This window comes from Carassius carassius, chromosome 9 (genome assembly GCF_963082965.1).
Source record: "Carassius carassius chromosome 9, fCarCar2.1, whole genome shotgun sequence".
NCBI classification, from domain to species: Eukaryota; Metazoa; Chordata; class Actinopteri; order Cypriniformes; family Cyprinidae; genus Carassius; species Carassius carassius.
In genome coordinates this window covers 24677112-24703226 of record NC_081763.1, presented here as the reverse complement: position 1 = coordinate 24703226, position 26115 = coordinate 24677112, and the positions used below count along the sequence as shown (strand labels likewise).

Here is a 26115-nt window from a genome sequence, read left to right as displayed (position 1 = left end):
TTTAGGAGCATTTCTACAACTCATTGTTTTATTATTCAAAGCAGTAGACAAAAATACTTATGACAGACTTCACTCCCAGCAGACACAAGAATCACTGGAAACAGAAAATGCTTTTCAATATTTGAAGAATAACGTCTAGGAATGTACACGTTAAATGTTGAATCTGAACACAGATCTGGACAGGATCAACAGTGCATGACACTTCTGATTTAAAGAGAATCTCTGTGTGCCAACATGTTTGAAACGGACGTCTATGTCGTTGCCTCCATGCGCAAGACCTTCATGGATTCTGCGATCATGGAGCTGGTGTCAATCTGACCGTAGATGCCCACTAAAAACGCCTTATGGAGGAGAATATCAGCATGTTCTGGGGAAAAACAAAAACAAAACCGAGATGATTCCTTATAAAACAAAAAAAAACTGACAGAATCTGTTGCATGATCTCCATTACCACAGAAAAATAACACACACATGCTTAAATAATACATAATTTGTTGTCAGAAAATTTAAAATAATCGCATTAACGCAAACACAACTGCTTGCACATTTCTGCTTGAAAGCCTTTAAAATGCCTCTGAGATTTCCAGAATTTCCACTTCCTACTGAGGGATGAGACAAAATTATGTTGTGATAATCAACGGCATTTGACAGATGCAGTCAGATTATCTTAAATTGTTTTGAAATGGTAAAATGTATTTAACAAATGCAAAATAATAATAATAATAATTTACACAACAACAGCAAGCAAAAACAATTATCATGGTTTCTTATAATAAGGTTATCCTCTGTTTGTCTACCTTGACAGAGCAGCACATATTCAGGCAAGTTTCTCAAGGCCGTCTGCACTACATCAAAGTCCCCGCTGCCCAGACAGTACATGAATGTTGGCAGGAATTCAGCAGCCATACTAGAGTGAGCAAAAATAATGGTGAGTGTATTTGCACTTGACATTTCGATTTAATATACACCACATACTAGCCTGCAGGCACCTCACCTGGGGATGTTCTGGATGCACCGCAGGGCCAGACTGAACGCCATGTTGCGGCACACTTCTTCAGGGGAACTCATCAACCTCTGCAGATCATTCTGATAATACATGACAAGCTGGTTGTAATTATTAAATCTCGCTAATTTCTGTCTATTGCGCAATTCTGCGTGCATTGTGCAATGTACTTACAACGAAATACTGAATGATTTCCGGATTTCTTTTGGATTTCTCATCCACTTCAGTCAACCCTTCAAACACATCTACAACAAAAGTCAAAAGTACATCACGGTATATAAAAAAGGTAACAACTCATTTTACAGTGGCCTTATTACATGTACTTACTGTAGTAATTACAGTAAATTACGCACAAATTACAAAAAAACTATTATAAACTATTTTTTTAATATAAAAAAATATTATAATGATAATAATAGCATGTAATGCTAAAGTTATTTAGAATGAATAACAAAAAATACATATTTAATAATGATAATTATTTATAATTATAATTATAATTAAAAAGATTTAATATTTTATTTCCGGTCCTATTTGTGTTCAGTTTATATTTATATCAATATATTTATATTTTTTTGTGTAATTATTTCACATTTTATAATAAAAATTGATAAGAACAACATGTAATTGCATAACTTGCACAATTCAAATGCCTACAATTTACAATCCCCTACACCTCGCCCTTGTCTTTATTATTATTATTTATTTATTTTTGTCATTTCAGCTTCCAACGTTATTGTAATACTATCAGCTTAATTTGATCAAAATCTTGATTTAATTTATTCTATGCCTTATTTAAGAATTCTTCAGAAAATATGAACAGTAAATATGATTTAATGTGGGTCTGTTTCAAGAAGAGCATATTAGGAAGCGCTCTGAAAACTATTAATTGATCTCACCCTCAATTGGTTCTCCTTTGGAGATCTTCTTCAGGCATTTGGTCATGTCAGCCGCAGTCAGCGGCATGGAGGTGGAGATGTTGACCAGAGGGAGGGAGCCGGAGGACGAATCCTCAGCTGAAACACAAAGAGCAAGAGACGGGCTCTGGTGACCATCACCTCACATGTAGCTCTGTCTCGTGTGATGTGAGGTGTGAGCTCCTACCGTCTCTGTCCTCAGCAGAGCTCTCAGAGGAACCAGACTTCACAGGCAGAGTCAGTCCAGCGAGCAAAGACTTGAGCTGCACCAGGTCCGGATTCTCAGTCGATGGTCCCCTGAGATTGAGAAAAAACACAGGGAAAAGAAATAACTTACAAAAAGAAAGGAAATGTAGCACTGAGTGGATCTGATGATGCAGAAATGATTGATGCAACCAAAAAGGGTCTTACTGTAGCACATCTGAGTGTTTCTGAAGGAAAGGCACAGCGGATGCTGCATCATGGGTTATGTACTTTTGGATGAACTGTACAAATTTGTTTATGATGGGCATACGGGATGATCTCCTGACGTTCTGCAAAAACACCACATGAAAATTCTGAAAATTTTTTCCAAACCGACTGGCTTGTAAAGTTTCACTGACCAAATACTGATTTAACTGTGAGAGGTCTGTAATAGCACTAAGAGCATTTTCTTCAGCAAAAATGATTAAAGTTCCTAGAAACTAAACCTTGTGTTAAAAGAATGCGAGCAGTGTACATTACCAGAGGAGGTCTTTCTACCTGCAGTACTTTGATGAAGGACAGCAGACAGTCCTGCAGTGCCCTCTGGTGGTCAGAGTGGAAAACCAGCGGCTGCAGGAGCTCCAGGATCACCAGGACATCGCTGAAGAAGGTCAGATGGTTCTGCTGCCTGATCTCCTGCAGGTTCAGATGGATGCGACCGTGCAGGAGGGCAGTGATCATGGGCAGGTGTCTGAAAAACACAAACAGCTCTATTATGCATTCAGCACATATTCTCTCAGACGACATGAAATCGAAATGGACCCTATTTACTTGCTTAATAAATCTCATAATAGCATAGTTATTATTATTATTTAATTCATATTTAATATAATTCTTAAGGTATTTAACACAACTCACCCCGGCCCAAACCTGCCATGCTATTTCAGATGCAGCTTCTGAAAACACCATTATGGCCACATTGTAGCCTTAAAGGTTCAGTGTGATTAGATTCTATTTTGAATCAAAATATTTAAAGCTACATTTTTTGTAAGGTCTATTCAATGCTCTCATCACAACAATGACATTAAATTATCCTTTGGGGTGTAATTTCTCAACCCCAAACTGATGACCAATTAATTGGTGATTAATCTGACTGAATAATTGGCACACCAGTTTTTCTGTAATTAATTAGAGAAAAATTTTAATCGCTTGACAGCACTAATAATTATTATTAATATTATTATTTTATTACAGTTTGAATATCGATTTTCTAATTGTATTCCTTAAAATGTAGGAATTTTCTCTATTTCAAAAATGAAAAATAACAATCAATATGACACTTGTCATGTGTCAATGAAACGTCAGTTAAACAAAAATAAGCAATATTATTTCACATTTAATATTCATTAAATGCAGAAATTGACAGGTTTTAAGTTAATATTTCAACAATTTAACAACTCATTTGCATGTTCATGGTTCTCTGAGTTTGGAATCTGTTTTATGTTTTTATTTATTGTAATTTTATATTTTGTATTATCTTTTTTTTTTGCAACTCATGAAACACTTGCAGTTCCCTCAGGAACCCCCAGGGATTTGTATTCTTTTTTTTTTTTACTGAATGGAAAATGCTTGTGTTGTAAACCTGAGCAGAAGCACAGGGTGAGAGACGGCCAGTTTCCTGCAGGCCAGACTGGCATCAGACGCACGGTTCTCAGCTGATTTGGAATCTCCCGTGTCAGCTAGCAGAGTGATGAGACGATGCACGAGAACATCCAGCTGAACTTGCATATAAACAGAGGCGGTAAGCAGAGGATTCCTCTTTCAGGTGCTGTTAAAAGGAAGCTCGTGGCCTGACGTGTCATAAACTGCAGCGGTTACCTTGCAGGTGCTGCCGTCTGCTGCCCCCTGACCACTCAGGGTGGCCTCTGGTAGCTGGATGTGTTGGATGACCTCTGGGAAGTGTAGGTAGATCTGCAGAAGCAGCGTCTGACACCTCTTACTCATTATACTGGACACACCACACATATGAACACAATAAATAAGAACAACTGAAACGGGCAAAAAAAAAAGCACTCACACACACAACCGCTGTGACTAAGTTATACTGCAGATGGTTACAGAAGAGGCTTCATGAGTAATGTGTCAAGTTCAACAAAGAGTACTTGACGCATCAACCATGAAGACTTTTCCATGGATTAACCAGGTTTTATATTATCTAGAGTTTAGGTTATTTACATGAATGTGTAAGGTACCGTTTTTCACCATTTTTACTCGCTTTTGCCCTCACAAGTTCACTTTAAATGGTTCTGTGGTCAGACAAATTAATTTTTAAAAGTCAATTAACATGAAGACATAAAAGTTGTATGCAACACTACAACATTATACCTTTAAGTGTAAACTTTTAAATAAGCACTAAAAATAGATATTTAATATATAACACCAATACAATTAACATTTGAATTTGAAAAAATAACTTTTGATTCTGGACAATATAATATTTCTCAAAATCTGCAAAATGCAGTTTAAAACAGACTGATAATAGCATGTCACGTAGCAGGAAACTAATAATATAATGATGTAATAATCTCTTTATGCATACGTTTTATGTTGTATATTAATTATTATTATTATTAACTTCAAGTTATTAAACGAGACACATAATAAGAATCATGAATATTATATAATTTGAACATAATTATTCTTTAAAGACAGCACTATGTTATAGAATATATATATATATATATATATATGAGACAACTCTCCTGCTTAATTGTGGTTTATGCTTGCTAATCCACTGTTGTGCTCACAAGCAACAGATACGGAGAGAATGCCAAACAAACACACGGCGGTTTATCCCACCAAACACACTCTTTACATGCCAGCATTACCCCAGCCCATTCTTCACCATAAGACAGCTTAGCTAGACTTAGAAATATCGTATTTCTGGGAGTAATTTTTTGTCTGACCTTGTCCAAAGTTTTTTCCCCCTCATTAAGGGGGTTTAATAACCGAAGGCAAATTCATGAAAGGAAGGGGGGCTGCCACCACAAAAAGGCCCGGTCTGATCTCTCTGACAGCCCCAGTCTGAGCTGCACGTCTCACAACAGAAGCCAAAGGAAGAGCCTGAGCCTTAATCCTCGTGCACTCATTATACTACACTGAGCTCTCCAAGAAGATCACAGCGCTGAACGACGTCAGCCGCTTCTCATTTCACACCACAAGAACTAATTACAGCCCCTCCGCCATTGTGCCTGATGTAGAGCATTTCTGTTGTGAGCAAAGGAATGGCATGGTATCACAAACATTTATAAGCCTCTTTAAGAGGGCCTTTAAGAAGGAAGTTCAGTGCTTTTGCTCTGTAATAGTGGTGTGTTTGTACAATCCCTGACCTCTCACACTGTTGTCCTTGCTGTTTTGGGGGACTTTTGCTTCCACTTTTTCATAGCTAGAACAGCACAGAAACTACAAGTGTACTTCATGAAGGAAACAGCAGAGCTGTCAAGGCAGCAAGAGAGCACTGGTAGTTTTAGGTCAAATAAAGTTAGATTCTGGTTATAACCGAAATGCCACCTGGTTCTTTTTCACTCTTTATCAAAGAATCCGGAAACAAAGCATAATAATCAGCATAATAAATCAGCATATTAGAATGATTTCTGAAGGATCGTGTGACACTGAAGACTGGAGTTATGAGGCTGAAAATTCAGCTTTTCATCACAGGAATAAATTGTCATAAAATAAATTAAAACAGAAGACTAATATTTTAAATTGTAATAATATTTCACAATGTTTTACTGTATTGTTGCTTAAATAAACACCTTGGTGTGCATAAAAGACTTCTTTACATAAAAATCTTACTGATCCCAAACTTTGTGTGGATGTCATATTGCAATTAAAACTTATTTCATCACAATTATTATCAATGTTTAGTCACAAAGATAAATGCACCAGCTTTCTCATCTGTTCTAATAAACTAATTAATTTTTTTTTAATAATGTTAACAGACACAGCACACTTAAGGCTAAAATCATCAACAAATCAAAGTCTATATGTAAAGCAGTTTGAGCTGAATACTACACTATCCTACTCAATACACACACATATACATATATATATATATATAGATAGATAGATAGATAGATAGATAGATAGATAGATAGATAGATAGATAGATAGATAGATAGATCGGTGCTTATACCTGTATATCCAATATAACCACCAAGATGCACTGTGTCTAATGCATGCACATTAACTACCAGATCATTGCTCTGACTATTAAACCAAATTGTAATGAAAATGACAGCTTACTAACCATCTTATGAAATAAATCCAGTGCTTTGAGAGATTTACTTAAAATGATGTGATTTAGATTTTTTTTTAATCCTGTACAGACTCAAAAAATGTACCTGTCTCCCCACTTCTTAACACAGCTGATGAGGTACTCCGAGACTTTCTTGACATTGTCCAGGTCTGAGTGGAGACAGCTATGCAGCAGGGGCAAGCGTGACTGGAGAAGGGAGCAGGAGACCTGGTCCAGAGCGCTCTTGGAGGTGGCTGACTCAGAAAGGATGAGGTCCACCAGACTTATGAGCTCTTCAGAAGACAGCTTCAACACAAACTGCTCCGTACGCTTCTGCAGAGACACAAAACCCCATCTTATACACTTATAACAATATACAATCTGTGGCTAAACATTGTAGTTCTAGATCTTTGGACCACTACAAATAACTATTCCATAACAAAATTACTATATTCTTAGACATGTCAATTTAGCTTGAAATGACTTTTGTCTACTCTCCTATAAGTCCTTAAAATAAACCAGACTGTTTATGCTGCTGTATCTTTAAGACTTCCACATGTAAAGCAGCAGGGTTCTCACACCTTTTGACCAAATCGTTTTTAAAACTTTTTCCATAAGACGTTTATGCTCATCTCTAAAAACTGCATTTGAAAGAACACCTTCTAGCCGTTCAAATAATTTTAAGATGCGCATAACCAGGAAAAAAATATATTCAAGACTGTTGGAACCTTGACCGTTATGACAGGCTAAAATATTTGCATGTAAAATAAGAAAATACAATCCAGCCAAGATGCTGAAAAAAGGTGTTACATAAATGTCACATTTCAAAGTTGTGATGTTATATTAAAGCACACCTGAGGGGTTTTCTGATCTCGCCCCTGCCAAATGCGAGGAATGTGACTGCAGGCCCACAGGAAGTCTAGAGCTGAGGTTGGGTCCAGTCTGGGGATCAGAAGAAACAGAGCTACACACACTGGAGATGTGAGAACAGAAAGAGGGTAAACTGTTTAATTGAGAGAATTAGAATGAGAGCCACTGACCTCTGGTTTCGGTGTTTGTTGAGCAGAGAGCTGATGCACTGATGTAAGGTGCTCCAGTTGGAGTGGTGCGTGAGGAGAGCCAACAGGTACGGCCTGTAGGAAGGGGCCACACTCACACTACTTTTAGCCTGAGACAGACAATGACATGTTACACTGATCTTGTATTAAAATGCAATTAAATCCAGCAACCGTTCATTGGTTCAAGAAGTATTTCTTCCATTTTCGCAACATTTGTTTTGAAGCGAAACTTCTCACCATTGGAAAATCAGTTAAAACCCACAGCCACACTCATGATCAGTTAGGCCATCCTTAAAAATATTTTGGTTTGCAGTAACAGTAATTTAAAAAAAAAAACGGGTCGGTAGTTTGGTCTATTTTTTTTTTCAAGTTTCAATGTAAAAAAAGGAACATTTTGGTGATGGTGATGACTTAGGTATGAATTTCAACAAATTAGCATATCGTGACGTCACTGACTGGGTCTTCAACCCGTGCCTTCGGGCGCATAATTGCAAACCTCATTTTAATGCAGGCTATATAGACCACAAACAAATTGAAATCTGTCAAAAACATGTTTATTGCATGAATTTCAGGTGAGAAGAAAAAAAAATGAGGTACTGTTTTACTTGCATCCTACAAATGAGAGAACGTTTACTTTGCTTTCTTGGGTTGTCACTTTTGTGAAAAATTCCTGTTTGATTTGAGTGACAAGTGTTCATTGAACCGATTGTAGAATCGATTTTGCATGTCTAAAGTTTTATACGGCAAATAACACCAAATATAGGTAAATCCACAGACAACAGGCAGGAGGAATGTAAAGACAAATATTTCTGATGATTTATTGGCGTGAAGTTACGTGCACAATGACAAACAGGAGTGCAACATTTTCGAAAAACAATAAGCAGAGTGGACTGCCATAATGCAAAACATTTACTGCAGGCTTCAACATGGCTGTGTTTACGATTAGAAATGTCAACAACAATTAAAAAATTGCATAGGCGATTCTAGGGCTGTCAAAAAAAAATATTCGTCGAATTTAAAATAAAAATCCATATTCGAATGCAAAAACGTTGCATTCGAATTTTAGGTGTGCATTAAGGAAGCTGCCTTATGAGCCCTGGTACTTCACAGTCCGTGTTCCATTCCATCTCGCCGCGCTGACAGTTGTGTCTACACTACTTTCAAAGGCGGACGAGCTCGACACGCAGTATCTGCTGTCTCATCTTTCACCTCGTGTACGCGCACCGTCCACACGGTCTCAAAAAATGCCCGCATGCGGATGATGAAAAGGACATAATGCAGACAGAGTGCGGACCGAAGTAAACTTGATCTTTATCAGTGGCTCACGAGATGCGATGACAATGTATGTGGCATTGCATTATAAGGTTATGTTAGCCTATCCAGTTGAAGCCACAAAAAAACACAAAAAAAAAAAAAAAAAAAAAATAGAACATCATGTGGAGAAACCAAGCCGTTCAAACAGAACGCATATTTCGCGCATTTTCTAGAGGGACACTGTTGGACTCGTGTCTCGCACAAGAGAGCCGCATGTTGAGAAAGACATGTACAATTAATGTTTTTAATTTAATTTTCTAAAAATATCTCAAAACTTTATGTTGGGTTTTTGTTCCCCATCCCACTGCATCTCATGTTTTTAAATAAAAAAAAAATGATTCTGTGTGACTGGGTTTCCGCCCTTTTTATTTATTTAACAATGCATGCATACATGATGCTGTTTTGTTTATAGTTCTTTAAGCAACTTAATATTAAAAAAAAATTTATGAACCAATTATTATTATGTTGTTTTTTCACAGTCATGTATTCTAATGCTTTGAATAAATGTGCAGTAATATTTTGCTCCATGCGCTATATTGAGGCTTCAGAAGAGAAGCAAAAAGCTTTTCTTCACCCTATCTGAAATTATGCATTTTAAATTCGAATACAATTGTTCGAATACAAAAATTCGAATTTAGTTTTTCAGCTATTTTGACAGCCCTAGACGATTCTAGCCAGAATCTGTATCTGTATGCATGAGACTGTCTGAATACCGGCATAATTCACATTTCTGTTGCAACTAGAAAAACGTTTTGCAGAAGTATTATTTGCTGTTAGACGTGTGTCCAAAGCTGCAGTTGCTGTGTGACCGTGTTCAAAAAAAAAAACTGGACGCGCTCCAAAAATAGATTTTCGAACATAAAGTGACAGTCGACACGGACACGGTTTTAGACTAGACGGGAGAAGGGATGGGAAAAGATCTCGGCACAGTTTTCCAGAACTTCGTGCCAAGTTAAAGCGGTGTTGAGCTGTTTTAATGCATTTTTTAGATGTATTATGGTGCCCGAACCCGTATGACTTTGAACAGTGACAGCGAACATTTCGTTTACTGCAGCCGCAGCCATCATTACCAAGCGCGAACCGTTGACTCTGACAGTGAATGAGAATATGAGACGAAGCGAACGCACAGGCCACAGTGTGACATCCGTTAACCAATAGTGTAAACATAGATGAAGTCACAAGGTTTTTTTTTATTAAGGAAGATAGCCTTCGTTTGTATGTAGGCCTAGGAAATGTATATATTTACAATACTTAAATATAATTAATATTATTTTATTGCTTTTGTATTAGTTGTTTGAAGAGTAAAAAATATTTGGTCGGTCTTAACGCAAACTTACAATCGGCAAGTCGTCGACTAAAAAAAAAAAAAAAAAAAAAAAAAATTGAGTCGGTCCTAAATTGACAGGGTCGGTCGGGTTACGGCAAACAAAAATATTTTTAAGGATGGCCTTAAGAGAAGCTATTTACCTTGTTTTGAGCAAAAAGCAGCTTCTGCTGAAGATCCGAGCAAACAGAGGTCACCTCAGGGTCAAGCAACTCCAGCCAGTCAACCAAGACTCCTGAACACGAACCAGGCTTCTTTGACTCAGTGCTGCCAAGTACACACACACACACACACATCATCAACACAAAAAATACACAGGGTTTCCAGCAAATTAATACTACACTAATTAAATCAGTGATTGCCAACCAGTAGCACACCAGTGTTCAAACACTTGGGGTCGGTTTTTTGAGCTGCATTTATTTGATAAAATTCAGCAAAATTGTGAAATATTATTACAATGTAAAAAGTTTATATTTGAATATATTTCTGAATGCCACTTATTATTGTGGTGGGAAAGCTGTATTTTCAGCATCATTACTCCAGTCTTCAGTGTCACATGATCCTTCAGAAATCATTTTAATATAATGATTTGCTGCTCAAGAATTTTTTTTCTTATTATTTATATTGAAAACAGCTGTGATGCTTAATATTTTTGTGTAAGCCATGATACTTTTTTGGGGGGGGGGGGCATTTTCTGATAAAAAGAAAGTTCAAAAGAACAACGCTAATATGAAGTATAATTTTTTTCAACATTATCAATATCTTTACTGTCTGCACACATAAATCCTTGCTGAATTGCAACATCAATTTCTTATTAAAATTAAATGTACCAGTTGTGCATATAGATACACGCATGTTATGAACTTAATATTTGATTAAAATGGACAAGACTGTGACTCTGCAGTATAAGAAGAGGTAATAGAACACATTTCTGGTTTGCTGTTGATGAAATGGTATTTGAGTCTTAATGTTGGGCTACAAAAGCCAAAAATGTATGATGTGCATTTAATCTGTATATTACTATGGTAACTTTGGCCATTAGACAAAGATAAAACAAGTGCAAACCAATTTTTTCTGTGTGTTCCTTCCCCACCTAGAAACAGTATTACCAGCACACAGTAAGGAAATCTGTGATGAGGAAGTGAGTGACTCATCGTACATTTTGGAATCCACCTCTATTTTCACCCCTCGCTCCTCTGTTTCCTGAAGCAGCAGAGAGATCACCATGGCCACTGGGCCGGCTGTGTGTCCTGGGGTTCCAGTCTCTGTACCGATGGTCATAAGCAGGGACAACAGCTCCTCAAGATACGGAGACTTCACCTCCACGAGGCCCTGCAACACTATGGGACACAAGGTTTTTGTTTTAGAATGCCTTCGCTCTTGTGAAACACACACAGGTCCAACAAAGGAAAAACAAACAATCGCAGCCAATACCACACTGTGAAAACGAGAACAACCACACGCTTTGCTTCGGCGTAATCCTGTCTGCTAGGCCTCCAGCCCTACCACACTAACCTTCATAAAGATGCAAGTCAACCCTTCCCATTGGACGTAAACAAGCCCTGGAGTGGATGTGTGGCTCTGTGTGTGTGTGAGAGAGAGGTTGTTTTTTTGTTTTGGTGAGGTTCAGAGAGGAATGTTGAAATATGAAGAGAAACACATTTAGGACAGCGGCGGTGATGCTGGTGCATGAGTCAAACGCTGCCCTCCGGAGAGACTGACTAATGCTGGCAAGCACTCCAACACCAACACACAGACCTTAACTGCCTCTGGAGAGCAGACTTACACTTCCCTCCTCGCCTGTTGGCCTTACGTTTGCCACAGACATCTCACAAGTTCCAAAATATTTGTCCAATGCATACATTGTTGTAAGAGTACACCCCACGTGGTTCCTAGACGAGCTATGATTAAAGTTAATAACATAATACGCAGATAAGTGCTGTGTAATATTGGCCACACACCACATTCAAGGGGTTACATCATACTGTTGTATTAGATTTCCCCCCCCTAATGTTCACTTAAAATGTTAGATAAGTTTTTCTGAGCCTCAAACAGTCATGATTTAGTTTCTTATAACCATGTACCACACACCCCCTCTCTGATCCTTAGGCCTATTTCACACATCTTGTGTAAGCAATGTAACTGGGCAGCTGATGCACAACAAGTTTTGGAACTTATGATAAAGATGATGAATGTTGCCAAACATTGCGTGACTGCTTAAGGGACATTGTATATTTTAATTGCAGAGTTGCAGGTGCTACACACAGACAGCAGTTGAGCTCTTCCATATTTGGTCCGATTGCTGTTTTTTTTTTTTTTTTTAATGTAGGAATAACAACATCTAAATAAACATCGTTGACATATAAATTCATGTTAACTTTAAAAAAAGAATTAAAAAAAAGAAAAAGTTGTGTGAACACTTAGTCAACATTAAGTGAAAATTCACCTTATCCATTTTCTGCATGCATGTTATTGATCTTATTGTGAAGTTTATCTTTGTTGTATTTTTACCTTTTTGTGACCTTGGCTTCATCTTTATCTTCTAATGAAACATTAGACTTCTCTGGTGACGTAGTGTGACCGACTTCTCTGATAATTTAGTCTGCCACCCCTTTCTTACAATCAACTGCAAGCTCACATTCAGATCTGCTTCCATCCAATCAACAACTGATGGGCTGAATCAAGTCCTGCTTTTTTCACTTCAGATAATCCATTTCACTCAGATGTATTTCATCTTGACTTCATTTTGAGTGTATATTTTAGGTGCAGAGCAGCAGGGGCTACACACAGCCAAAACAGCACAAGGTTTGTTAAACTCTTTTTGAAATGGGTGGTTCACAGTTTTTTTTCCTAGGCTTGACTGTGTTTATGGGATGCAGTCTAACATGTCAACGCTTCATTTAAAAAACAAAAAACAAACAAAAAAAAAAATATTTTCCACATCATTTACCTTTATTTCACACCGCTCTTGTCCATTCTCTGAGAAACGCGCTGATCATTTTCTGTTTTTATGAAGCCCCTCCCTCAGAAATAGGCGATGGGCTCTGATTTGTTTAGCTAGCCCAGTGTGTTTTGATTAGCTAAACCACCTATAGTGCATGTCTAAACATCCCGCCCCTTACCTCAGCGGCATGTGCTCCGGTTGTATTGTAAACAACGGCGTAGTTAATATCGCTTATCAGTTTGAGCCTGATTGAGACGCAGAGGATATTATTGAAGAGGATCGTGCAGAACCAGTGCAAGCATGGCTTTTAATGGTAGGCCTATGTTTTTTGTTTGTTGGTGTCTCATACTTTTAGATACACTGTTATGTGTAAATGCTACTGCATATGTTAGCTTTTAATATAAGTTTTTATCCTGATTAAAACTTTAATACAGTACGCAACTGCACGCAATGTTTAATACTTCTCATAGCTATGTGAAAATAAGTGTATAATTTTAACAGTTCATTGTTGGAGATGAGCTGTATGAGAGAGAGAGAGATGCAGAGCAGGGGGACATAAGGAACAGAATTAAGAACTGCTGCTATAGAACACTGATTTTGAAACTTGTGAATCCATTAGAATCGTTAGACGACAACAGCGATTCATATTAGAAGAGATTTTTACATGCACCCTTAGTTTTCTCTTCCTCTTCTCTAAAGCAGCACAACATGGCCTTGCCCCTTTGTTGCGTATTCCCGGGGATGGGATTTATCTTGCTTCGTGACATAATGGACCTGGGAAGAAGCTCATTGTAGTCCCTTACCAGCCATTTTTGTAGGCATTAAACTGTCAGAATTTTAAAAGTCGATATCTCCATTTGCATTGAACTTTCAGCTTCGTAACTTTGCAGACATTGTTTGTTCAAACAGCAACCTTACACACTAACTTTAAAAAAGTGAAAACGCAATCAACCACCCCTTTAACTCTCTTTTAAGTCTTATCACTATATATTTAGGAATATACATCTAATTTATTTCCTCTACATTATATCATGACTGAGAAGGCCCAGCTTAAGAACACAGAATTTCCTTAGGCTTTGATGTGTAAATATGGGCAGTCATGTGTGAAAGAGTCATTTCACCATTGTTTCAATAAATTCTCTTTTTAGACTAGGGAAGAGGTTTTGATTTCCAAACTATATAGTATGTTTATTTTAAAAGATCAAGGACAGTTTGATTCCTCATGATGTTACTTCTTAAGTGCTTTAAATACCTTTTCTTATGAGTTCAGGTTCAGCGTTGCATTTTTCTCCAGCTCTCAGAGAGGCAAAAATCCCCCTCACTGCCACTTCAGAGTCCCGTCTGTATGCCAGAGCTTCAGCCAAATGGAGAAATCCAGTACGAACTGATGACACAGGACACAGTCAATACACCCGCAAGAGCATGCCAGGCCAAAAACTGTTCTACTGACTGTTGATTCAGCTAGTTCTGTGCTGTCAGTTTGAATATGTGCTTGCAAACATGACCCGCACGGCTAAGATTCAGGATTAGGCTAAGATCAGCGATGTTTGTGAGAGTACTGAGCTGCCAAAGATTTCAGGAGGCTGTGGAGCGGCCCTGTCTCTACCGCTGAGTTTTCCAACCATGTCAACATCTGCACAACAGCATTGAAGAACAGTGACGAGAAGCCAACATCTTGAGACGCCAAACGCTAGAAGAGAAAAGGAGAATTTGAGTGAGCAAGCAAAAGGAAGCACCAGTGATGATATTGAGTATGTAGGTATGCACTGGTTATGTGCCTGGTACAGATGGAGCTGGCGCAGTAGAGGGCAGAAGATCGTATGGCTGTGGTGCATTGCCAGGACCAGGGCTCCAGCGTGGGTAGAGTTTAGAAGGGCTGCAAAGGCTTGTAGGAGTCGCCCAGTGACACCACCCTGGTGGATGTGACCCTGTCGTGCCTGCAGCACCTCATGGGCCAGGGTCTGCTGCAGAGCCAATGACAACGGCAAGACCGGGGGCGGCGGCCAGCGCGGATCCACCTTCAGAGGGAAGAGCTACATGGAGAAAAGAGAATTCAGCAAACACAAAATGGTCACCATCAAGTCATTAAGAGCTAAATAAATATTCTTGAAAATCATTTTCCAAGTTACCATAATTTAAATATAAGATTTTTACTTTTTATTTGATAGATACACTAAGGTTGTACCAATTCAGTTAATATTATAGTATTCTTGGGGAAGTCATGGCCTAGTGGTTAGAGAGTTTGACTCCTAACCCTAGGGTTGTGGGTTCGAGTCTCGGGCTGGTAATACCACGACTTAGGTGCCCTTGAGCAAGGCACCGAAACCCAACTGCTCCCCGTGCACCGCAGTATAAAAGTCTTTCGAAAACAAAGGTGTTGTGGAGTTTAAGTGGTTTAAAACAGCTTGTCAGTGCAAACTTTCCTGGAACATTACAAATCACTTTAATGACATTTGTTCTTGCACATCAAGCATGGTTGAGCTTGTGTTTATCATATTTGAGCTCTATGCATGCGCACTGATCAGTGTTAGTATATGAATAAATGGATGAATAATGGGTTATACCACTCTTCATATGAATTACTTTTTGAAGAGTCAAATCTTTTATTGGAATGGACTCTCAATGGAGGGATAGAACTCTCTCAGGTTTCAATAAATGATCTACATTTGTGTTTCAAAGATCAAGGAAAGTTTTATGGATTTGGAATAACAGAATTTTAATTTCAAATCGGATCTAATGTTTCTTATTAATTTGACAAAAGTTTTAAATCACAATCCGATAACGTGCATATTGTAATACATTACGACGTCACCCAGCCTCAGTAGAGAGTGATCAGGACAACACTGAATGCCAACCAGAGATTGACAACATCAGAAGCACATGCAATAACTGCTGTGACACAGCTCTGACAAGATAATATGTTATTAATAAAACCACTGCAGAATTAAATCTTGGCAGGAGAAAGAACTCCTCTGATAAAGAAGAATGAGCATCTCATAGTGAGATTTTGCACCTGTAGTAGAATCCCAGCGAGATCATCCTCTGGGCCGATCACTGGCACCTGACTCACTGCTCTCATCTTCACAGAGCCATGGGGCGTTTCAACGGTAACCTTAGCCCTGCTCATCTCTGAGCTGTCTGTAAAACATCAGATCAGCAAAGGACTCATTAGTACAGAATTGAATCACTCTGTGCAACTCAAACGGAGTCAAACAGCACCATTAATCAGTGCTGACAGAATCCCCAGTGTAAGGCATGAGATCCTGACCTCTGCGTGGAGGAAGTGAAGCACTGAGTAAACTGTGAAATGTGTGTCCACCCGTGGCTCCTCTCTCATGCTGGACCTCCACTAGTTGAGCCATGTAGTCTAACAGGTAGAAACATATATGATGTTAGCATCATTTCATGGGAGAACAGAGTATATTAAATCAAAGACCCTCACTTTTGTCCATGATGTTCTGCTCCAGTGTTTGAGGATCATGGGACACGGCCTGGTCCAGATATTGTAGCAGTTTGCTCATGCTGGAGACGGGGATCCCAAAGGACTGGACGAACAACAGCAGCTGCTGGGGCTCCAGATCCTGTAGAGCTGTGAACGAAGAAAAAAAAACAACAACAAAAAAACATTAGCTCAACTACGCTTCAGTTACAAGTAAAGTCTGTATGATTTCTTTTTTTTTTAATGAAATGAAGACTTGTATTCAAAATACAAAAATATTAAGCTGCAAAACTGCTTTCAGCATTGATAATAATAAGAAATGTTTTTTGAACAGCGAATCAGCATATTAGAATGATTTCTGAAGGATCATGTGACACTGAAGACTGCTGAAAAATTACTGTATTTTTAAGTAAATAAATGCAGGCTTGGTGAGCATAAGACTTCTTTCAGACACTAAACATTTAAAGGGTAGAGTAAACTGCCCCTTATTTGTAAATACAAGTTATTAATACCTGCATCAACCAGTCGGGAGACTTCAGATCGGATCATTCTTAATTTCAGCCAATCAGGCAACAGAAGGGCTTCCTCTGACGTGTCAACCAGGAATGCAGTAGGAAGGGGCTTTTTATCAGGAAACCAGATATCAAGCAGTGTGTAGAACTCGCTTTCCCCTGTGAAAAACAAAAAAAACAAAGCAACCACAGTAGCTGTTACTACAAGCAAAATGCAGAATTAACCACACAACACTGCAACAGAGATACTCACCTTTGGGAGGTCCCAGTGTGAGCAGGATGACCATAGCATGGACCACTAGGATGTGCATGGTGGCTGTTTCTCCTGTAGTCCACCGCAGGAACACTTGATCCTGAGACTCCGACTGTGAGATTTCAAATTTGGTCTTTATTCATGTGCACACGCAGTAATTACGGAATTTGAATTTGCAGTTCAGGTATATGTTCCTTAGTACCCAGCTATAGAGGTCCTCTCCCTCTTTTGTTTTCCTCATACGACGGATATAGGTGGAGAAGATGGAGATAAGAGCGGAGAGAACAGCATCAGACTCGGCCCTGCAGGAGTGCTTGGAAAAGAGGGAGTTCATTATAGTGGAGCGTTCCACTATCAGACGAGCCACATCCTGAGGAGACATGAAACACAAGACAGGAGAGAAGAAAAAGGTTAGACTACAGCTTATTTGAGACATATAAAAAGCTGCAGATTTAGACTAACCAAGACCAGGTCATTGTGGAGTGATTGCTCTTCCACTGGTGCATGTTGGGAAAGGTAAATCAGGTATGCGCTGATGGTCTGAGGATCAGTTTCCAAGTGAATGGCCTAAATTGGAAAACCGCAAAAACACAATAAACTGAGGAAGTCACAGATATTGATAAGCTTGTACTTGTGTATGAGGACTGACCTGCTGTAAGGCGCTGGACGTCAAGCCTCGAACACTATCAAACAGAGGCAGTTTAGGGAGGTCCTGAAGGAGCCACTGGTAGCCTGGCAGCAACTCGGCATCTCCGGAGTCCTCCTCCATGAGCTCCAGCACCAGAGACAAACCCTGATACACACATCACAACGACCATCTTATTAAACCGTCTAAATGAATCAAGCACCAGTGGATGGTTAATTAACTCCGCACCTTCATGGCCAGTACTCTAGAGGCCACCTGAGAAGAACTGAGACGGCGGAGGAAGTAGTCCAAGACTTCACATGTGGTCTGTTCATCAGCCTTAGGACCCAGCAGCAGGTCCTGGAGCCGTCCAAGAAGCTGCCTCTGACAGAGAAGCACAAAAAGCACAACCAGTAGTATCGTGAAATATTATTAGAATTTAAAATCACCTATTTCTGTGATTTGTTAGTCCAGTCTTCAGTGCTGATTTGCTGCTCAAGAAACATTTCTTATTATTATCAATGTTCAAAATAGTTGTGCTGCTCAATATTTTTGTGCAAACTAAAAAAAAAATTGTCACGAATCTTTAATGCACATAATTTTTAATATTAGTTTTGTAATACTAGAAATGTCTTTACTGTAATTTTTGATCAATTAAATGCATCCTTGCTACAATAAAAGTATTTCTCTAATTTTACTGACCCCAATTTTTTGAACAGCAGCGTACCTTTAACTGCTCTTTTATTTATCTTTATTTGATCATAATATACATGTATTTTTTTTTAGCATATTTATAAATAAAAATTATACAAAGTTTTATCAATTTGGACCTCCCTTACAAATGAATGTGTAAATTACTTCAATACGGATTGGGAAAAAGGCTCATGTAAAACTAAACTTTGGTTTAAGATTCCTTGACTAACATTACAAAATGACTTCAGAAAAAAAAAAAAAAAAGATTAATAATAATTTAAAAAGACAATAGTAATGTGCGGTCAAGGCTGAGCTTTACCTGTCTTTTCTTCACTCGCTGCTCTTTGCTTTCTCCTTCCTCCTCATCATCAACAGAGGAGGCGTCATCAGCAGCATCGTGGAGGAGGAATTCACAGAGGCATTGAACGGGCAGCACATCAAAGGACCCCTCACTGGACTGGACGAGATCAGCCAGCCATGGCATAGACTGAGAGGAGGCCTGGATGGGGGAAATATATGGCATTTAGAAAGCCCCTTAAACACGGCCCCTCATAAAGCACAGCTCCTCAAGTATATGAGAGTGTTTACTTGTCTCTGGATAATATTGAGAAGGAAGTCAGGGTTGCGGCTGCGGCATAGCAGATGGCCCAGGCGCAAAGACTGGTTCAGACTCTTTACTTGATCCAGGACAAGAGGCGGTGGCCTACGAGGGGGTCCCCTGAGCATAGAATGAAAAACTGGGTCAGTGTAGCTGTAAAAACATCCTAATCTAGTTGTCTAAAAAACCTGGCATTGAATATTACAAATATTGTTGATTCTTTGAAAAATTGCTTTGCTCTTCAACTGCAAGTCACTCTGTTTAAATATAAAACGGTGGATTATCAGTACACTGACAAACAGGAAGTCATACTTTGGGTCCAGGCTGGTGAGCTGGGACAGCAGGAGGCTGTTGTTCTCTGTGATGGTCTGTTTGGTGGAGGCGGCTGCCAAGTGGCTCTCAAAGGCCAGGATCTCCTGCCTCTCCTTCTGAGAGATCTGCAGCTCTTGGTTGATCATCTCGGTTTTGGTCTCCTCATCAGCCACTGTGCATGGAGGGTAAGAGTAGTTGCTGAGGAGAGAGCAAAAGAAAGTGTCAGGTGCTGAAATATCCATAAAAACCACATTTCAACACAATACGCAGAACACTTACTTTGTCATAACCATCTCCATGAGCATTTTCAGAGTGGGGTAACCATCCCACGCTGCCAAACCTAAAACCATCAGTGACAGCGATATAATGGCATTCTAATGAGATGTTATTATAAATCGCAAGTATTGCTTCATATCTGGCCTCACCAATTTTCTGTGGGTTGAACGCTGCCACCACAAGCAGCAGCAGCCAGGCCTTCCAGTAAAGAGTTGATATGGCAAGATTTGGAGGTTGATAGCTAAAATGGAACATTTAATAAAGCATTTCACCTCTTGAGGGAATAAACAGCCCACAAGTGGAGCTCTGGATGCCAGGAGTGGACTGACCACAATGTAGCTAAAATTTTAAATGCAAATAGTCCATGACACCCAGTAATTATTTGGAAATATAAAGCTGATGAATCACTGCATAATAAAGCTGAAGTGAAAAACAGCAGGGAATAAACTCGGTGAAAGGTAAAGGCCGTACCCTGCAGGCAGCTGGATGTTCTCTGGGTGATGGTAAGTGCAAAGGTTCAGCACAGCATCGATGAGTTGGATCCTCTCGACTCACAACACTTCCAAGTCTACAGTTGATGATGTGGGAAGACATATCACCAAAAAAAAAAAAAAGTAAAAAGTAAATCTAAAAAGTTCTGAGCTATTTTTAATTGTTAAAATATGCATCTTTTACGAACACACCTCTAACCAGGAGCGCTGTCTTACCATCAGACTGAACTCCTGCAGCTCTCTTCACCAGGTGATCAGCCAGCTCCATGGCGTCAGCTGGACCCAGGGGCAGATCGCGAGAGAGACCAATCACCAAGATGCGCATCAGCGTGTCCTCTAACAGAGGAACCTCAGAGCACAGCCGGAGAAAGAAACTAACAAACAAGAGAGATGCATTAGCATCTATTAATTGAATGTACTAACAACCATTCTTTCTGAAAGATGTTGAAGCAGAGATTCTCATTTTCGGTCACTCTCAGGCGGCCAGTTGTCCCATTTGTAATATGTCTCAGGCTGCTCTGTGAAAAGCACTTTGTGAAGACTGTTGAAAAACAATGAAACAATATGTTATATGTAAAAGCGATTACATTGCAGACTTCCAAGCAGCCAAAAAGTGCTAGATTCATTTTAAGGGTCCAGCAAGAGAGTTAAATGGTCAGGAAATATCAAATTAATTGTTTTTGGTGCAAAAAAAATTTGCATTTGGAGGAGATGCAAATTTGATCATTTATCACTTTAAATGAAAAATTCTATATATATATATATATATGTCCTTAAATTAGCCCTATAGTGTTATTTTAGCAGTATTTATAATATTATAGTATTAAACATATTTCATGTATTTTTCATGCAATGTGAGTCTGCAAAACGGAAAAAAAAAATGAATGTAGAGCTGCTGGTCTCATTGGTGTCTGAACACAAAGGGCTTCATGACAAGCGACTACAAAAATGTCAATAAGAAAGAGTTGCAGATGAAATAGGATTAGATGTGTACCGGGGTATTTCTGTTTTTCATTAAGTGCCATCTAATGTCAGGGAGTGAATTTGCACGTTCATTCGGCTCATCGGCAGTGAAAAATTGCTTGGGTATGAACACAGAAGACACGTTGAAAAATAATCGCCCTGGTGTGCACGAGGCTTTAGTTAACAATAATAACACTGGTCCTACATCCAGCTGATTCATACCAGTGCACATAGTCTTTAGGTCCCACTTTACTGATGGTGGGAACCACAGAGTGCAGCCACCACACAGCATCTCTCTGGATGGCAGCGATCTGGTTCTGAAAGGACCTCAGCACCTCCAGATCTGAAATGCATATGCACCCTAATTAGCATAAAGTTTTGAATGTTACATGAGGCTACAGGAGTATGAAAAATCTTACTCTTCTTCTCTCCTTTGTCCCAAGCAATGCCAGCCTCTTTGACCTGAGCCGTGATCCCAAGCATCATGGACACTGTCAAGAGATCTGTCACTTGAATGAAAAAAACGCTCCTGAGATGGAAACAAAACATGATGTATAGGCAAAACATCAATACAGATGTTCTTTTCATAAGTGCACATAATAAATACAGCAATACAGTCCTCACTTTAAACTCCATGTCCACATAACTGGCCTCTTTCCTTTCCTGCATGAGACCTAAACAGAAGGACTGGAAGTTGATCTCGTGTTTGGTCTGTTTAATGATTTCCCTGAGCAAAGCGCGTGAGGCCCGCAGGTAGTCGTCCTTATTGGTCAGCAGGTCCTGGAACACCAAGGCCAGAAACTAGGGACAAAACAAAACAAGGCGCAAAATATATGTTATTCAACTTGTTGAGTCCCTTCTTCATGTCCATACCACAAGTGGTGCATGTCAGAGTATGATACTTCTTTGGGTTAGGGTTTTTGAAACCAAGTATTAGCAAGATCTACAGTGAAACCTTCTTTTAATAGCAACAGTGGTTTATAAATGTACATGAAGCCAACAAGGTAGATTGAAAAGTCACCTTGGGTGCCTGCTCTGGGCTATGTTGCAAAACTGTATGGAGCACTTGCATATTATTGGGATTTCTGGCATTTGACAGCTCATTAAAGATCACAAACTTCACCATGGTGCCCAGATTATCTCGGTGTGCATTCAAAAGCTCCCTGCAGACAAGAGAAACATGAAAAAAATACATTTAAAAATGTACAGTACAGTACAATAATGAATTATATGTAGAGTATAAACTGAGATTTCAGGTCTGAAGGTATAATTTCGACCTGACACACAGCATGTAGTGGTTGAGGAGAACTTTAGGCTTGAGGCAGGATTCTGTAACCACATCTCAAGTCTCTGCACGGCCATCAGTCGGACCTCTTTATAACCACAGGTGGCCGTGAGAAGGCGCAGAAGGTTCCGGGACACGTTATCCATGGGCTGGCGACGGTTCAGCTGGTCCCTCAAGACGTCCAAGGCATACTCCTCCACACTTTCAGCCAGCTCGTCGTACCTGAAGCCAGAGAAGATAAAGGTCACACAAAGCAAAAGCTTTGTAAAATGATTCTGATAAAAACCCGAGCATACTGTCGTACCAAAACTAACAAAATGTCTGTCCATTTATATAAGGCTTGTATATTTAAAACTATACACATTATTGTTACATATACACTACTGTTCAAATGTTTGGAATTTGTAAGACTTTTATTTTTTATTTTTAAAGAAGTCTCTTATGCTCACCAATGTATTTAATGGCTCAAATATACAGTAAAAACAGTAATATTGTGAAATATAATAATTTTAAATAATGTAAAAACAAAGTTAATATATTTTCAAATGTAATGTATTCCTGTGATGCAAAGCTGAATTTTTTTAGCTTCAAAAAAGCAGCAGTCTTTTGCTGTTCAAGAAATTATTCTTATTATTAGCAAATTTTGAAAAAGTTGTGCTTCTTAATATTTTATTTAGTCTCAGTTAGTCTAGCACACTACACATAGCAAGGTGTTTATTTTTTATTTAATTTTTTAAATTTTACATTTTTAATAAATTAGAATGAATAGAATAGAACAGAATGGAATAGAATAGGTAAGTGCTAGTATTAATTGGTCAGATGCTGGCTTTGATTTGATCTAATAAATAGAAAACTTTGGCAAAACAATGTAAATTTCGCTGGTACCTTTATTGACTAGTGACAATAAAGGGCTTTTACTACTACTACTAAAAGTCTTTACTGTCAGTTTTTGTAAATTAAAGGCATCACTGCTGAATAGATATAATTATTTATTTATTTAAAAAGAAAAAAATAAGAAATCTTACAAACACCAAATTTTTGAATGGTGTAAATATTTTAACAGAAAAAAAACTATTAATTGAAGCATGCACGCATTTCTCAATTTAAAAAATATTACTTCTAGTTTTTTAATGCAATAATTAATTGCATGTAATTCATTAATTCATTTCATATCATTAAAGACTGGCACATCTTCTTGAATATATGTACTCCTCTACCTGGGCATGACCTGTCCATCATCCTCTGGACTCAGTTTCTCTTCAGCAATTAAAAGCTCAGTCTGACCTTCATCCTCATCTGGAGTGGAAGGATGAGGGCTGTTCCCTAAAATACAGTATTTTGTGTCAATTCTTCGAAATTTTACTAACATACACATTTCCGTCTATGACTGAGAAAAGTCTTGGACCACCAACCAGCACTGAGGTCGCCCCCTGATCTCCCTGTTTCCGTCTGGAGCAGCATACTCTTGGGTGGCATCTTGGTTGTGAAGGCAGTCTGGATGTTATCAACAAACGTTTTACATTGCGAGCTGTCCACCCAGATACGCTCACCGAGAGAGTCCTCAATGTAGACCTGGGAAACCCCACAATGAGTGTATCAGTGCCATGATTACAGTGAGATAAGAAAACTGGACAGCTTGATCACTTACTTTGACAAATATCTCAGGCCAGTTTTCATCTTCCTCATAGGCAGCCATCAATAGGTTACAGGCCAGCACAGACACCAGGTTGTTCCCCTTGGCCTTAAAGTTGATTGAGGCGTCACGGCGGAGCAAACTGCAGAGAGCCTGAATAAAGACATTTAACACAATAAGTTTAGTCACCAGCAACAGGAAATGACAGCACTGTAGCACGGGTGATTCTGTCTACCTCGATAACACCCTCAGTGGCAAAGACATTGGGCTTGATTTTAGCGAGAAACATGAGGCTGAGGTATAGCGTCATGTCAGGCTTGGCTCGGTTCATCTTCAGTTGTTTGACAGCCCCGCAGAGCACACCCTCAATGCGGTCATCATTACCCTCTGCCTCCGCTGCCTCGATCTCATCCAGAAGTACAGCAGGAGACACTGAAAACAATCCATCACATGTTGCATGAATGTACACTTTGTATAAAAACAAGGTCCATGAAAATATGAACACTGGATTGGATTATGGATGTCTAAAAAGAACACTTAAATACTCAAATATTTGCTGTAAAATAGTCAAACACACTTCAAACGGGTCAAAATGCAAGTCTTGGAAACATACTAAATGTAAATACTGTTACATTTTCTGAACTGCATGCAAACAGACAAAACCAAAAAAAAAAGTGACATTATTACAAAGTGCATTTTAACAGCACTTTAACTTCTTTAACATGCATTCAGAAAATAGACACTTAAATAAAAATACTTAAAAATACTCACATAAATACTTGTTTTATTGCATGTAATATTTTTACTCTTTTCATTGTTCTTTAATTAAAACTGTTCTGAAAAAAAAAATACTGAATCTAAATAAAATAAAATAAAAAATACTAGAATGCTACATGCCAATGTTTTAATTTGTTTACTTTGCACTTTACTTTAAAACCCTAAATTAGATATATGTTTTTCTATAGAACGTTTTCTGTAATTTAAAATTAAAAAGTTTGTTAAGCTCACCTTCAATAGGAACTACAGATGGCTCTTTGATGGAGGGGGATATGGATCTTTTGTCAACAGCAGCCACCTCAGCGAGGCGTGAGAGGGCACTGGGTGGGGTAGAAGAGTGCTTGGGCCGTTTGGAAAGACCGGACAGGCTGGAGGATGAGGGGAGGGATGAAGACGCCTCTCTCTTGCGGTCCGGGGGCAAACCGGTGGACGCTGGCTTAAAGAGAGCTGGGTTTGCTTTCGGCTCACTGCTCTGACTCTTCGCTCCAAGAGCAATGAAATCTCCTGGAGGTGGGTGACCTGAGGGACATTACAGGACGATTAAGCGTGTCCAAGAAGTATACAGAGTTAATAAATCTATTTCTTTGCCATAATCACAGCTAAAATATTATCGTACCTGATGGTTTGGTGTTACTAGGGCGCCTAATGCTTGTTGGCTTTGGTCGATTCATTTTGACACGATTTCCACAAGTTCCCACTTACTGTAACTGTAAGAGACATAAACACCAAAAGCTTTGAATTACAATATCATCAAACCATACAAAAATTGCATTCAGGTAAACTATACAAGCTGCTTCGTTTGTTGATATGGCCTATTTGGAGCTGATAGTCCTTATAATGTAACACTAAGAACCGACAGACTAATTCATCATCCTGTGCATTGTTGATAAAACGACATTTATTGCCTTTTATGACCTTTATGAGCCCTTTCTTCAATGTCTTCTGTAGCCTACTGTTTACAAGCGTCTTGAGTCTTTAAACACTTAGGCAGGTAAAGTTAATGTATTAGCAAAAAATCTAGCATTAGCCGAAATACAGTCAAAAATATTTAATATACGGGACACAGTAAGTACATATTATGAGGGGAAAATATTTATAAACTACCTCAGTTTATCAACGGCGCTGCTACATGATCTACTGTTTCTACTTCTGCTGCAGTGGAAATTTCCTGGCAGTGCGACAGCGCCATCTGCAGCACTGGAGCCTGAATCAGATGTC

The 26115-nt window shown here is 38.8% G+C and overlaps 1 protein-coding gene across 1 annotated transcript; it reads right to left on the bottom strand.

Annotated features, from left to right (window-relative positions):
- On the bottom strand, window positions 1-26115 carry LOC132149381 (integrator complex subunit 1-like). Its single transcript, XM_059558567.1, is given in 48 exon segments — window positions 1-367; window positions 798-907; window positions 995-1086; window positions 1178-1248; window positions 1903-2019; window positions 2108-2217; window positions 2332-2453; window positions 2662-2854; window positions 3746-3879; window positions 3982-4111; window positions 6507-6733; window positions 7255-7342; window positions 7441-7568; window positions 10240-10363; window positions 11256-11436; window positions 14293-14435; window positions 14582-14730; window positions 14819-15073; window positions 16054-16178; window positions 16309-16407; window positions 16483-16629; window positions 16992-17150; window positions 17245-17356; window positions 17447-17614; window positions 17707-17811; window positions 17894-18037; window positions 18119-18253; window positions 18882-19061; window positions 19151-19280; window positions 19473-19670; window positions 19752-19812; window positions 19898-19989; window positions 20220-20316; window positions 20456-20613; window positions 20703-20780; window positions 21425-21545; window positions 21622-21728; window positions 21810-22003; window positions 22224-22365; window positions 22480-22525; window positions 22528-22709; window positions 23705-23810; window positions 23900-24059; window positions 24136-24273; window positions 24356-24552; window positions 25129-25416; window positions 25514-25604; window positions 26002-26115. Coding segments are annotated over 47 exon segments (6414 nt in total). The 5' UTR covers window positions 25569-25604; window positions 26002-26115; the 3' UTR covers window positions 1-251.